General features: G+C 45.4%; 1 protein-coding gene across 1 annotated transcript in view; it reads right to left on the bottom strand.

Annotated features, from left to right (window-relative positions):
* LOC309550652 (amine sulfotransferase-like) overlaps positions 1-16,077 on the bottom strand; it is a gene marked incomplete at both ends in the record, with an annotated part of 53,550 nt that overhangs the window by 5,321 nt on the left and 32,152 nt on the right. Inside the window, one exon of the mRNA XM_082250988.1 lies at positions 13,422-13,602. Within this exon, the coding sequence (XP_082107114.1) occupies positions 13,422-13,602 (181 nt within the window). The remainder of the gene's footprint in view (positions 1-13,421; positions 13,603-16,077) is intronic.

The following is a 16,077-nucleotide window of genomic DNA, read 5'->3' as shown; positions in this document are numbered from 1 at the left end:
TACCTGTGTAATCTTGAGGTCTATGGACCTCAAAATGCATCAAAGTCGGACCAAAGTAGTGCAGGGACTACTCTGAAGTCGCACAGATATGAATACTCATTGGAAATCATGGAGTACGACTTGTCATGTGACTTTGCAGGACAAGTCGCACAAGTGTGAAAGGGGCCTTAGCGGAGCAGATACAGACCAGACATCCGCCTGCTCAGCGGGGATCATCTGACAGATGCATGCCTGAGCAGATGGACTCCGTCAGAGCCCTCTCCATGTGTAAAGAGCCTTATGTGTATGCTACCAAGAAACTGAAATGATTTTAGAACAATGGAAAATTTCAGTCTGGCATCTCACCTCTGTATATAGTGAAAGAGGTCTCAGAGATTTTTCTGGACTGCAAAGAAAGATTTCATCATCAAGGGTGGGATTGGGGGACAGAAATGGCAGTGCAGATACTACTAACTCATCTGTATCCCTGGAGTGATTTCCTCTTCAGGATGTGCAAGAATCACGCCAGCCCTGATGTCTGTATGAATAAGGACTTTTGATAACGGAGTAACAGCTGTACTCACAAGCTTACAAACCACTGGCAGAATTTGTAAAATATTAGGAATTTTTGCTGCATCAGCAAAAGCCCATCTACGATATGCCAAACAGCACTTCTGGAACAAAATCATTGTGAGTGATGAGAAATGTAACACTCCATACATGCTATGTTTGGAGAGGAGTAAAAAAAAAAAAAAGAGACCCATGCAGAGAAGTATGGAAGTGGATCTTTGCCGTTTTGGGGTTGAGTGAGCTAGAACGGTACAGAGAACTTCAAACATCAAACTTTATGGAGACTCGGTAGACAGAAGGTGCACATGAAAACCCAGCCACTATATAGAATGGTAAAGATACGGCTTTAGTCTTATCTCCTAGCTGTGCATTTAGAGAAGGATAGCCAGGATGAGTTTAGGCTGAAGTTATATCTTTACCATTCTGTATGGTGGCGGAGTTCCAGTGTGCTGTGTTTCCACCTTCCGATCTGTTTCGGCTAGCCTTAATGCGCTTGTTAGACACTGTTCTCATTACCTCTATTACATGGTTGGACACACGCCTTCCCTCCCTTTTATACCATATCCCTAGTTTTTAGCCATTTTCCTTATTACTTCTTTCACTGTTTATCTTCTTCTGTCTCTCACCTTGTAGCCTTCCTGGCACAGTCACAGAGCCTAACCCAGGGGGGTTTTAACACGGGATCCATGGACCCATACATTTTCTATGGATGGGCTTCAGGGGATCCATGAGGGTCAGAAAAAAAAAATGTTTTCATTCACAATCCAACCCTCCCCCTTTCCCAAAGGAACATTTTCTTATTGAAAAAAATGAAAGAAAGCACATCCTGGCACTACTTATTATTAGGGATGCACCGAAATGAAATTCTTGGCCGAAGCCGAATAATAATAAAATGTTTGGCCGAAGGCCGAATACCGAACGCGGTGTTTTGCATTTTTTCCATTTATTTTGCCAATTTTTTGTCCTCTCTCTCGTCCTCTCGTGTCTCTCTCTCTTGTCCTCTCACTCTCTCTCTCTCTCTCTTGTCCTCTCTCTCTCTCTTGTCCTCTCATGTCTCTCTCTCTCCCTAAATGTTACTGTAGGGAATGGGATTCAGTGCACACTGCAGCCTTGTACCATAGGGTTAATGTTAGTGACACTGTAGGGATTGGGAAGGATGCTGGGAATGGAAATCAGGAAGCATGCAGGCAGCCTTGTAAATTTTAATTGCAGATACAGGGCACTGGGCAGGTCAGGGTTAATGTGGTAACATCAATTACTCAGTGACAGTCAGTCAGTGTCAGTGTGGACTCGATCAGATTATACAGTGACAGACAGTCTCTCATAGTGGTGGTAGTAGGAGGCTGGAGGTGGACTAGTAGGAGCCTGGAAAGGAGCACAGCCGCATACATACATTACTCACTCGTGCACTGCAGCCCGCCCCACACATTCAGTGAGTCTTATTCTCCTCCCTAGTTTTTTCAATGGCACATTCAGGAAGCCAATCACGCCGTGAGTAGCGGCACAGCGGAACCAATCAGGTGTGCAGGCACGCGTGATTGGTTCGCTGTGCAGCTAATCACGGCGTGATTGGCTTCCTGAATGTGCCATTGAAAAAACTAGGGAGGAGAGTAAGACTCACTGAATGTGTGGGGCGGGCTGCAGTGCACGAGTGAGTAATGTATGTATGCTCACCGCTGAAGTGTCCCGGCTTCCCCTGCCTAACACGGAAGTCTGTGAGTCCTCCTGTCCTCCTCCGAGTCCCTTCCCCCTGAAAATATCGTGACCTCGGCGATATGAATATCGCCTACGGCCACAGAATGATAGTCAATATCATATCGACTATCGTTCAGCCCTATTATTCGGCACAAAATTATTTGGCCTTTTGACTTATTCGGCCGAACACCGAAAGTGCTATTTTTTCTATTTTCGGCCGAATAATGTTCGGCCGCCGATTATTCGGTGCATCCCTACTTATTATGCAGACCTCTAAGTGTATCCCTTAACACATTGTTGGCCCAGGTTTACGATTTAAATTTGTATTATCGTTTCTGGGGAAGGGGTCCATAGCTATCAGATTCTTAAAGGGGCCTATGACTCATAAAATGTTAGGATCCACTGGCCTAACCAATGGCCATGCATAACCTGTTACTAATTTATGTAACTCGTCACTCTATTCAAAAATACAGAATGTGTTTTTAACTTCCAAAGATGTTTTATAATTGCCTATACATTATTGGCTTTTCTTAAATTGGAGAAAAAGGGAATAAAATGTACCTCTCCAAATCGTCCATGTACCTCGCCGGCAAGTTCTGGGTGCTAGTCGGCCATCCTTATTGGCCGCCATGATATAATTGGCATGTGCAGATATCAGTCATCCTGGCACCCAAAGGCCATGCCAATGAGCAGGAGGTGTATTGTATTGCAGAAGAGACATTGTTCATGTCTTCTGCAATAAAGGCCTGCCTGCTCACAGTTTATCATAGGGAATCTTTAGCTTCGCTTGAAGTGCCTTTGCGTGCGGTGCACAATTTCTATCAATAAGTAGATTGACTGATTCTAGATTGGTCTTGTTCTTCTCCAGTTTAGGCTAATATGTATTTCATATTCTGTGTTTTGATCTTCAGTTACTGTGCCATATAAACAATTACAGAAACAAAATGATGGCAAGATGATTATAGCATATGATCGGAAAGGAGAGGAAAATTTGCATATATAAGCGCAAAAACTGCATTAGGCACACTTGCACTTTTCAACATGGCAACAATCCAAAATATAAGACCCTTTAGTGGCTGCAGCAGAAAAAAAGTGAAGATTCTGCACTGACCATCACAGTCTCCTGACCACAACATCATTCAGCCACTTTGGGTACACCACAAACTTGTATATCATTCTATTCTAGACAATCAGGCTTTACAGAACCTGGAGTGTTTTTGAACATAAAGAAAAGCTTACATATAAAATAAAGGGATTTAATTACAACTATAACAAAAAACGTATCCATTATTGATGCCAAAGGTGGCAATATAACTTATTAGGAAATAAGGGTATGCAAACTTTTGACCAGGGCCATTTTATCACTCTTATATCACTGTAAATTGTTTAACAATAGTTCCATTTTGTGATGTCTAAGCGCCCATTCACACAGTTGCACACATTAATGTGCGTAATATGCTACATACATTAGCATGCGGTGCAAATCGTTTTCAGTGACACCCCAATGCGTAGACTAAATGCATATGTGTTTTAGTAGCCCACTGCAATGCACAGTAACATACCGTGGTGCCCTGCACTGCAAAAGAATCAGTGTGTGTCCATATGTTTTACATGTTTGTGTGTTCGCAGCTCAATCATTTAAATTAACTGCCTTAAAGGATAGAAATACTTTTAAAAAAAAAAAAAAAAACGCATAGCAACGTAAAGCATTGCACCAGCGAGCAGCAGATCCCTGATGCCATGCAGGTCTCCTGCAGATCTGTCAGTGTATCAGCTTACTCGTACCTCATACATTCTGACAGAAAGACTCAATTATTTTTTTTTTTTAAAGCCCGTGGTGTGTGAACACACTCAAAAGACTTACACCAGGTGCATAAAAAGTGCACACACGCAAACGTGAGAAACACAAAAACTGCACAGGGTGTGCGAATGGTCTGGCCTCCGAAGAGGTTGGACCTATACCTTGATCCCCCGGGGCGCAATACTCCTGACAGGGACTGAGGTACTTCCAAATGGTTTGCCTGGCCGAAACCAGGCAAACCCCGTTCTCTAGGGGGACTGCCGAAACAGCCCACCCCAAGTAGGTGGGGCTCCCCCGAAGGGAGACCCCATGAGAGAGGGCGAACTAAGCCAGAAGGCCATGTCCACCCCCTCCCAAGACGTTCAAGGTAGGCCCGAAGACCCACACTGTACTTGTCGTGCAGGAAGAAAAGAGTGATAGTGAAGTGACACACGCCAAATAAAACACACACAAACAAAAAGGTGGGGGGAAGGGAAGTGGAGAAAGTGCTAAGGTGCCAATGTGAAGTACAAAGGCAGGCCTTCCGGCCGGAATAAGAAATTCCTCTGGTCTAAGCCAAAAGGCCTGGCCCAAGAGGCAGGTGCAGAAAAAGTGTGTGTGGTGCAGTGACCAAGGTGCCAAAAAACTCAAGGCGTGCTGCCCCTCACCAGTGAGAATTAAGGCACCCCTGGGCTGCCATCCCAGGGGCACGTATACCACGGGCTTTTTCAGTCTCGGCCCCTGGCCAGACCCAGTGTAGCCCTTTCCTACCAGGAGGTTTGGAACGTAGACAGCTTAGGAAGAGCCTGCCTCCAACTGGGGAAAAAGGCCCCCCTTATAGGCCAGATTAAACCCAGGAGGAAAGGCCTTCCCACCGCCATCCGCATTCCTTACCAATTACATCCAGGAGCAATACTAACTGGCCCAGGACTCCAGTTTTCTCACTCCCTTCAAATCAGAAGGCGGCGGACCCATTCAAATCAGAAGGCGGCGGACCCATCTGGCTTTCTCTGACAGTGCCTACTTCCCGTTCCTCCAGTTACGCCCAGAGCGCCCCGGTTCATTTCAGCCCCTGCGGATACTAACCATCAAGGTCCATACCAACTGATAAGAACAGATACTACACTTGATCTTAGCCAAAAGGCCGAGAAGGACTCAATTAACTACCCCAAAGGCTGCTGGACATTGTAAGTTTTCATTTCCATTCACAGAGCGCTGTGAATGAGTGGCTTTTGAATTGTGGCAGCAGACATGGGGAGAGGATCCACGGTCTGCTGGGGGGGGGGGAGCACGCAGGGGCTGGTGCATTCATAACATGTTACACCCTGAATATGAATGTAATATGTTATGAAAGGTGAACATATCCTTTAACCACTTAAGCTCTGGAAGGTTTTACCCCTAAATGACCAGGCCATTTTTTGCAATATGGGGAGTTGCTTTAACTGACAATTGCGTGGTTGTGTGAGGTTGTACCCAAATAAAATGGATGTCCTTTTTTTCTCACAAATAGAGCTTTCTTTTGGTGGTTTTTGATCACCTCTGTGGTTTTTATTTTTTGCACTATAAAAAAAGACCGACAATTTTGGAAAAAAACAATTTTTACTTTCTGCTTCCAATAAAAAAAAAATCAAATTTTTTTCATCATTTTAAGCAAATTTGTATTCTGCTACATATTTTAGGTAAATAAAAATCCCAAAAAGCGTATATTGATTGGTTTGCACAAAATTTATAGTGTTTAAAAACTATGGGATAAATTTATGAATTTTTAATTTTTTTTTTTATTGTTTATATTAGTAATGGCGGCGATCAGTGATTTTAGCGCGACTGTGACATTGCGGCTGACACTTTTTGGGGACCAGTGACACCAATACAGTGATCAGTGCTGAAAATATGCAGCTACTGTATAAATGACACTGGCAGGGAAGAGGTTAACATCAGGGGCGTTTAAGGGGTTAAGTGTGCTCCTAGGGAATGCTTTCTAACTGTGTGGGGGATGGACTGACTGCAGGAAGAGAGATCTGTGTTCCTGATTACTAGGAACACAAGATCTCTCTTCCGCTCTGACAGAATGGCGGTCTGCCTTGTTTACATAGGTAGACGGCCTTTCTGTCATTCTCCTGAACGATCGCAGGTGGCAGGCGGCCATCACAGCTGATTGGCTCCCGCTGTGTCCAATCACAGGAGGAGTGCAGCTCCAGCGGCGCGCACGGGCCCCCTAGAGTCCATCTACAAAATCACGTACAGGTAAGTGATTTTGCACTTAAGGGCCGCCCTGCTGCAGTAAATGTACATGGGGCAGTCCTTAAGTAGTTAAAGGATAAGTTCCCCTTTGGAACATGTTACATGTTCCACCTGTTTTTAGGGTGTTCCAGCATCTGTACCCCCAATTTAGAAAGCATGGTCAATGGTCATGCGGAACTCCGCCCACAGGGCCGCATCATTCATTTACAGTTCTGTGAATGAATGAACTACAAGTACCGTCGTCCACCGCGACCTGTAGTTCCCAATGTACTGCAAGCCTGCTGGTGAACACTCTTTCATTGATTCTTCCTGCAAATTCATAATAACTGCCTGCACGGGAATAAGTGTAGGCACCTGCGATCTGCTGATAGTCGGTGAAATGCTTTACAGCCTGCAGAGTAAAGAAAAAAAAAATCAATGCATATTTTTTACCTGCAAATGATGTAAATTTATTATTATTTATTTATTTTTAACAAAAAGGTGAACACGGCCTAGTTTTGCCAGTCTTTCCCCCCAGCCTCCACCACTCATCTTCACTGCCGAACAGAGAGCGGGAGGCAACATAGTACTGGATGAATGGGAGCTGCTTCAGTTAACCTTTCGAGTTAACCAGCAGATTATTGGTTGCTAGGGAATTGGGCGGTCCTAGCAACCAATCGCCAGCTTCCTAATCTGAAAGTTAACACTGGCAGTTGCTGCCTCCGTCCAGTGTTTTGCTGTCTGCCATTCTGCTGTACATCTGCGTAAGGGTAGGAGAGCGCTACCTACATGTGTGTGTGTTGGGGGGGGGGTGATATGCAGGGGGCAAAAGGACGTTGCTTTGGGATGGGGTAAGGGCCAGGTGATGTGAAGGGGCAGCGGACACTACTGTAGGGAGGGGGGGTGTTAAGGGGGGCAACACTACAGTGAGGAGGTGATCTGAAAGGGGTCATGGGAAACTGGGGGAGGGCATAGGATACTACAGTGGGGGGTATGTGAAGGGGGGGGGGCAAAGGACATGATTTTGGGGTGAATGGACACTTCTGTGGGGGAGAAGTGAAGAGGGAGCAGAGGACACACTATTTGCTCTTCATGTTGTCTTTTTTATTGATCGTTTTCTATTTCTCATTAAAGGGGGCCCCTTGTACTGTACTAGAAAACTGCACTTATCCTTTTAATAAGAAAAGTAATTGAAAGTACAATTAGCAACATTTTACTGTAAAGCATTACAGTAATCCCCCGTTTCATCGCGGTTCAGTTTTTGCGGTCCCGGTAATTCGCGTTTTTTTTTGTAATGTTATTTTACTATATAAATCATTAAAAATGAAATATTTTTGTGTTTTCCATAGCTCTTGCTATGTCTCTTAGTATCTTTTATGTGTTTAAATGAGTTTCTATTGTTTTAAAAGTGTGTTTAAAGACCTTAAAATGCTTCTACACATACAGTGACAGTAAAATAAACATGCCTACAATGCATTTTAATAGGGTTTTTCTATTTCGCGGAATTTCACTTTTCCTGACAGACTCCATGGCAGCCTACGTGTGGGTTAGTCCCGCCTCCTCCTACCTCATAGGACCCCACTCCCATAAATTTCACTCTGCCCTAGAGACCATGTTCCTTTTTTGTCCTCCTCCTGTTGGATGGATATCAAGTCTTACCTCATGAAGATTTTCGGTCTATTTCCTGGTGATTTACACGATTGATTCCAGGCTGAATTCCTGAAGAGTCCAGTACGCCCTAGCTACTAGCGGGGTAGGACACGGGTGTGCAATCCCATGCATTGGAGAAGCATAAAGCCTGGCCACTGGCGGGCAAGCTGAATATGGCCAATCGTCCTAGCTACTAGCGGGAGGCCCATTAATACACCCCGAATCGATGCGCTGGAGGTTTTCGTGTCCCAGGTCAGACCGTGGTTTGGAGCGTGCTTGGTAACGTATGGCAGCCATTTTTTGTATATGTATTTTGTCTTGCTGTGTTTTGGAACGCAGGTGCGTTTCATCTTGCGGCCCCCGGCTCTTCCTGTGTCCCAGCGCAGCTTCCGGGTCACCGCTGGGTGTCTGGGGGCGGTGCTGGCGCAGTGGAGTGGCTGTTCGTGCTCACACATGCGCACGGATGCTGTCTGTCACGGGGGGCGGTGACGTCATCTGGCGGCAGATTCAAACTGCTGTCACAGTGGGTCACATTGGGATTGTACTGCGGGCATATGCGGCGGCTTCCCTGTGTTTGATCGTTCTCTGCTAGTGGTAAGCTTAATCCTGCTGGATGTCTGTGTGCAGTCTGTGGTGTATGCAGCACTTCCTTATTCCTGTGTTTGTTACAGTCGTCCTGTTAAGAGCAGTATGGATACTTCACCGCCCCCCAGTGGCCAACCCTTACTCTACAGGTAAGAATGGTATTATTTTTACCTATCCCTGTATGGTTCGGATTTAGGGCAGTAGGGGTAGTTTTTCCCTTTTCTCTTAGCCCTTCTAGGTCTGATAAACAAACTAAAGCACGCGAAGATAAGGACCTTACTAGGTCACAACGTCATCACACATCTCCTGGCACTAGTCGCCACAAGTCTTCTACCAAACATCACAAGGAAGGCTCCACGCTTGCATCAGCACAAAGACACCCTGATAGAAGATCTTGCTGGGGTTGTGAAGCACGTGTTTCTGATGGCAAATCACTATGTGATGTATGTTTTGCCCATGCCTCTAGAGAAAGGGGGAATGATAACCAGCAGGTGGAATCCCTGGTTAGACGGGTGGTCCAAGAATCCCTACAAAACCTGGAGGTTGACCGCACCTGTAGCCCCTCGGCTGGTATGGCAGACATCCCTGTTAGGGATAGTCTCAGTACTCCCGGCCCTTCTCAGCAGAGCATTTCCGGCTTCAACTCCTCGGATAGTGAGGACGAATCGGATACTCCTGGCACAGGCTTTGATTTTGCCTTGGTCCCTACCCTGGTTAAGGCAGTTAAGGGAGCCCTAAAGTGGGAGGAGCCAGTAGAGTCTCCATCTAAACAAAGCAGGTACTTCAAACACCTAAAGAAAGAGCGCCATAATTTTCCCTTTTTAGGTGAGCTTGGCGAAATCATCTCGGATGAGTGGGCATGTGCAGAGAGGAAAAATTCTTTGGTATCCAAAGTTTCCAGGATGTACCCATTCAAGAGTGAGGATGTGAAGCACCTGGAGTCAGCGCCCCTAGTGGACGCCGCCCTCATGAGATTAGCAAGGCACGTTACTTTTCCACTCGAAGACACAGTGTCTTTTAAAGATGGGCTGGAAAGCAAAATCGACACTGACCTTAAGAAGATTTATGTGTCTGCTGGAATGGCTTGTAAACCAGCCCTAGCCATTGCGGCTTTATCCAAGGCCATGGAGGCCTTGACACTAGAGGTGGATTCGGATCTAAGGTCTGTATCAGAAGAAGTAGCCAGAGCTTCTTCAGTGAATGAGCTCAGACTGGCGGCTTCTTTTCTGGGGGAGGCTTCCCTAGATATTATTCGTCTGGTGGCCCGGGTCATGCTCTCTTCAGTGACAGCTAAACGGGCTCTATGGCTGCTCCCCTGGCTGGCTGATCCTTCCTCCAAGCAGGCTTGGTGCCGTATTCCATTCGAAGGGTCTTCCTTCTTCGGGAACAAGCTGGAGAGCGCTATTTCGCGGGCCAAGGGCGGTAAGTCGGGGTTCCTCCCGCAGGATCGTCGCCTGCTGGGTCAGAGAAGGACACAGTCCTGATAATCTTCGGATAGAGCGAAGGATGCTCGAAGTTACAAACCTGGTCGTGAATTCCGGAAAACATGGAGGAAAAATCAATCTTCAAACCAAAAGGCTTCCAAAGGAGCCTCTTCTAGTAGCCGGGAAGCGGCTAAGTCCTTTTGATGTTGGGCCTGTCCAGATGGTTCAGGTCGGTGCTCGCCTTCTCCGGTTTCGACACATCTGAGCAGCCTCGATAAGAGATTTTTGGGTCATCAGGACAATCTCCACAGGCCACACTTGGTCGTTCTGCAGTCCACCTATCCTCAAGTTCGTTCCCACAGCTCTTCCACGGTCGGAAGAAAAAAGGCAAATCCTTTTGGCATACGTAGATGCGCTGCTGCTTCAAGGCCCAGTAGTTCCAGTACCAGCCAAAGAGGGGTTTCAAGGCCTCTATTCTCCACTTTTCTTAGTAATGAAGAAGAATGGCTCCTGGAGACCGGTCATAGACCTCACACATCTAAACTCCTTTATAAAAAAGGAAAAATTCAAAATGGAGACACTATTGACAATCCGCCAGGCGGTTCAACCAGGAGATTGGCTTGTGTCAATAGACTTGGAAGGATGCATATTTCCATGTGCCTATAGCAACAGAGTTCCAGAAATACCTGCGGTTTGCTGTGGATCAACACCATCTTCAGTTTACATGTCTCCCATTCGGGCTCACAACATCTCCTCGAGTATTTTCAAAACTCTTATTGGCTGTGGTAGCCCTGATCAGAATCAAGGGAGTTCGTCTTCACCATTATTTAGTCGACTTACTACTTCTGTCGCAAGATCGAGAGCAACTCCTGGTTCACAGAGATCTAGTCACTGCGACTCTTCTCGAGTTCGGCTGGTTGCTAAACCTGGAAAAGAGCCATCTGGAGCCCACACAGGCACTTCTCTTTCTCGGGGCTCAATTCAATACAGTCAAGGGCACCATCTCCTTGCCTCTAGAGAAAATCCGATTATCAGAGACAGAGTACAGCTGGCTATGTCATCATCCCATCTCCGGGCCTCACAGTGCCTCGAAATAATAGGTACTATGGTGGCCACGACACCTATGGTGAAATGGGCTCAATGGAGGATGCGTCCTTTTCAAACAGGTTTTCTTTGCCAATGGTGCCCAGGCGACATGGATCATCTGATTTGGATTTCCCCAGTAATGCGGGACAGTCTCCTGGGGTGGTTGCAGAAGAGGAATCTACTCAATTGCCATTCTATCCTTCCCATCTCCTGGGTCACGATAACCACGGACGCAAGCAATACAGGTTGGGGCGCTCATTGCCTATCAGAGATAGCCCAGGGCAAATGGAATCCTCGGTTACACAGGGAAGTCTCGAACATCCTGGAGCTTCGGGCAGCATTTCAAGCTCTCCAAGCATTTCATCACCTTACAGTAGGAACATCTGTCCTCCTGAGGCTGGACAATATGACGGCAGTGTTGTATATAAAGCGTCAAGGGGGAACTCGCAGTCACTCTCTATTGAAAGAAGTCGAGCCAATAATGGTCTGGGCTCAGAAACACTTATCCAACGTCACTGCGGTTTATCTACCAGGATCACAGAACATCCAGGCGGATTTTCTATCACGAGTCTCCATGGACAACAACGAGTGGAGTCTTCATGCCGATGTGTTTCAGTGGCTAAAATCCCTAGGGTTCCTTCCGGAAGTGGATCTGTTCGCTTCCCCGTGCAACTTCAAGTTGGAGAAGTATTACACGAGATTCAAATGCCCACAAGCTTTCGGGGTGGATGCCCTAACAGAGCAGTGGAGGTTTCACAAGGCTTACGCCTTCCCACCAGTTCCAGTCCTCCTTCGATTCCTGACGAGACTCAGGTCGGAAGAAGTGGAGGCTCTTGTGATAGACCCATATTGGTCGAGCAGGCCCTAGTTTCCGATGCTGCTACAGCTGAGCTTTCGCGAGCCAGTTCCACTACCTTGCAGGCAGGATCTCCTGTCTCAGGGAACGGTGTTACACCCTTGCCCGGCCCATCTGCACCTGATGGCCTGGTTTTTGAAAGGGAAAGGCTGGAGGCATTAGGGTGTCCAAGCGGAGCTATCTCCACACTGTTGAATGCGAGAAGAGCTGGAACAAATAGTCTACGTAAGGATATGGAAGAAGTTCATGTCTCATATCTCCGGAAATATGGATGTGCAAGGCACTCCAAAGGTTCAACATATTTTGAGTTTTCTACAATCTGGCCTGGATCTGCCTTTATCAGTCAGCTCTCTTCGAGTTCAAGTGTCAGCTATCTCGGCTTTCACAGGAACATCCTGGGCAAAGCATCCCCTAGTGAGGCAATTTTTCAGAGGAGCTTCTAGGCTCAGACCACAAAGGAAGCCCAGATTCCCTAAGTGGGATCTTCCGCTTGTTCTGGATTTCTTTGCAGACCTCAGAAGAGATAACCTGGTTCAACTCTCCATCAAAGAATGGTCTCTTATAGTAGCGTTCCTGGTGGCAGTCACCTCAGCAAAAAGCGTCTCAGCAAAGAACCCTTTTTGACGTTTTTCCCGGATCGGGTGGTTCTGATTCCCATGTTGGATTCTCATCCTAAAGTATCCTCTATTTTTCATGAAAATCAGGAAATTGTCTTGCCAACATTCAAATCCTCTGACTCTGCGACTCATCCACTGGATGTAGGGCAAATTCTGAAGCTATATCTGGAAGCCACATCTCATTTCTGCCATATGGATTATCTGTTTGTCCTGTTCTATGGGAAGAATAAAGGCTTGCGTGCTTCATCTAGAACGATCGCATCTTGGATTGTCCAGTCCATTCAGTGGGCCTATAGAGCTAAAGGGTTGGCTCCCCCGAAGGCTGTGACAGCGCATTCTACAAGAGGAATGTCGACTTCTTGGGCAGCGTTCCATCATGTGGCTCCTGAAGTTGTATGCAAGGCGGCCTCATGGTCCTCAATTCATACTTTCATGGCTCATTATTGTGTCGAGCCAGCTTCTTTATCATCTGTTGATTTTGGTTTGCGGATACTATCAGTTGATGGTGCAAATTAAATTTCTTTTGAACAGCAGATTGCCCACCCTGGTGTGTTTGGCTAGTTATTTCCCACACGTAGGCTGCCATGGAGTCTGTCAGGAAAACGGAAAATTTATATCAAATACTTACCGTAATTTTCCTTTCCTGATGGACTCCATGGCAGCCGGAGTCCCCACCCATCTGCCGGAGGAGGCTATTTTATGGAACATGGTCTCTAGGGCAGAGTGAAATTTATGGGAGTGGGGTCCTATGAGGTAGGAGGAGGCGGGACTAACCCACACGTAGGCTGCCATGGAGTCCATCAGGAAAGGAAAATTACGGTAAGTATTTGATATAAATTTTCCGTTTTCGCGGCTGGGTCCGGAACGTAACCCCCGCAATGGAGGGGGGGTTTACTGTATTGTAATTATACAGTAAAAGATCCCTAGCAACCCTGATATTCACAATATTTGTAGGTTACCTTTGCGAAAAAAGGTTTCTTGACCGAGGTCTAAAACGTTCTTTGAAAAAAGCCTGAAATTTGCAACTGGTGCCTGCTTCATGTTCGCAAATGTTGACTTTTCCAGAACTCTGTTGATTGCTCCATCATCTAGGTTTATGCCCAGGAATTCACAAATTTGAAGAATGGATGTTCGTAAATCCTAGTAATACAGTATATACTTAATAGTTATAATGCATCAGGGTTAAAATGTGTTAAAACATATCTAAACCCAAAAACAAAAATGTATATATTGCAGCGTTCTACCTAATTGAGGTAGTTGCATTCATTTTTTTAGGCATTTTCTTGCTTTGTTTTCACCTAGTGATTCCATGAATAACACTGGATGGAGTGCTCACTACTCCTCTACTCAATCTATAGTTGTTGCCTAGGCTGGATTTCAGACATGTTTGTCTGTTCATCTTCACTATATGGGGGGGGGGGGATTAGTAGTTTACAGATGATAGATAACCTTGTTTGTGCTTTCAGTGCATCTCTCAGGAAGTGACAAGGACACTACATTCCTGGCAAAATCAACAGGTATGCCTGTACTTGCTGAAAATGTTCATAGTCTAGAAACAGACAACTAATTCAGCCACCATACAAGGACTATTAGGCTGCAATATATTTATTTATCTATTTTCTTGGGTAAATATATTAAATTACAGAAATATTGCATGTCTGTACTATGTGCAGTCTGTCCACATGGTCAGGAACCACACTGATTGGTTCCCAATCGTCACTAAGAATCTTGACAGAGTGAGCAACCACACACAGTAGGAGTGTTGGAAATCGTGAAATTGGATAATTGCAATGCAGCCTTGAATGACTCTGCATCCATGCAGAGAACTGCTGCATCGGGATTCAACAAATGACATGCCGGCACGCCCTTCACCTCTTCTGAGACAGCCCTGCCAGCATACTCCAAAGTAAAAAAATAAATAAATCACTGCCAGCCCCTCTGTTTCATGGATCCTTCCTACTCTAATGCTGGCCATACACGCACAGAATTTCGGCCGTTTGCAGACTGAACGATTATTCGTCAGTCGAAGCGAATTGGCCACTAACTTACAGAATAAAATCTTTTACATAATCGTTTTCAGGATCATAATGATCGTTCGATAACATGCACAATAGAAGTCAGAATATTATTTTCGTTTCAATTTTAGCATACACGTAACAACTTTTGTAGAAACGATAAAAGTTTTCGCTATGGATCCATCGACATTAGCCAGGCACACGATCAAAATCGTTGGTAAACTTGTGTTCACTAACGGCCCGGTTTTAGAATGATTTTTCTTAAAACGACCATTTTCGGCTGAAATTCTGTGCGTGTATGGCCACCATTAGTGTCGATGAAAACCGATGCCTCTAAATATCCTAATATCTCCGTTCTTTCATGGCTGGACATGTGACCTCCGCCGGCTGCTCTCCTCCTCCGGCTGTAGCTTTAGATCAGAGAAGAGTGGTCACATGACCAGCCGCAAAAGAACGGAGAGAAGGTATTTAGAGGCATGGGTTTACATTGACACTTAGAGTAGGAAGGATCCATGAACAGAGGGGCTGGCAGTGATTTTTACTGTAGAGTAGGCTGGCAGGGCTGTCCCAGGAAACTGGGGATCTCCTGGGAGTGCAGGAGGGCTGTGTAATGTAAAGGGGGGCTGTGTTTAATTTTTACTGTTCGAAATACTGTTATCTGCGGTGTTCAGACTTTGCTACATGCAGTAAGTGTTTTTTTTTTTTTTTTTTCTTTTTAAGAGCAGATCAAAAAAAAAAAAAAAATGGAGTTCTGACTGCTTGAATTTTTTGATGAAAACCATGGTCAATAATCGTGATGCATCAAGGAATCAAATAGTTGACAGGAAAATCCTAATTGAATTGTGACCAGTGACGATGCGCACCTCTAACACACAGTGTCGGGTGCTGGCTCTCAAAGTTGAGAACATACTATGCATCAATGTAACCCAGGCATGGGGCATCATCTCAGGAAGTGGTTATATACTGTATATATATATATTTAAGGCGGGATAGATTTAAACAGATTTTACACACAATCAAGACAAGCTTTTAAAGAAAAAAAATCTAAAATGTGTATGTCTAGGCCAGCCTTTCTCAGTCAGGGTTCTATGGAACCGTGGGATTGCTGCGAAGGTTGTTAGAGCTTCCTTGAGCAGTGGTGGCTTAATCTCCCGACTATGAATGTGAGGGGTGCTACATTGATCACCAATGTAAAGGGGTCCTTCTGCAACCAATGTAAAGAGTCACTATTATTTTTAACGCCTGCAATTCTTCTCTGGCTGCTATTATTTTATTTGACGATTACTAAAAATAATTTTAAATTCTAGAGAAAGGTACTGAAAGGTACATTTATAATGGAATGATTGGAATATTGCACCGTTAACTATAGATAAAATACATTTTACTGGGGGTTCCTTGAGGGCTGGTCTACACTTCAGAATGTAGTGCAGGAAAGGTGAACAGATCAGATCGCTGCCTTTGTGATCTGCATGTGGGTGCTATTGTATTTGCAGCTCTACCCAGGCAGGAGAATAAGAAAACCCCCCACCCTGCATGGCTAGGCAGACAGGATTTTACACAGCACACTGTAGTCAGAAAACTGTCCTTGCAGCTTTGTTTT

This window comes from Pelophylax lessonae (assembly GCF_965119305.1).
Source record: "Pelophylax lessonae genome assembly, chromosome: 3".
Classification (NCBI taxonomy): domain Eukaryota; kingdom Metazoa; phylum Chordata; class Amphibia; order Anura; family Ranidae; genus Pelophylax; species Pelophylax lessonae.
This window is presented reverse-complemented; position numbering and strand designations above follow the sequence as displayed.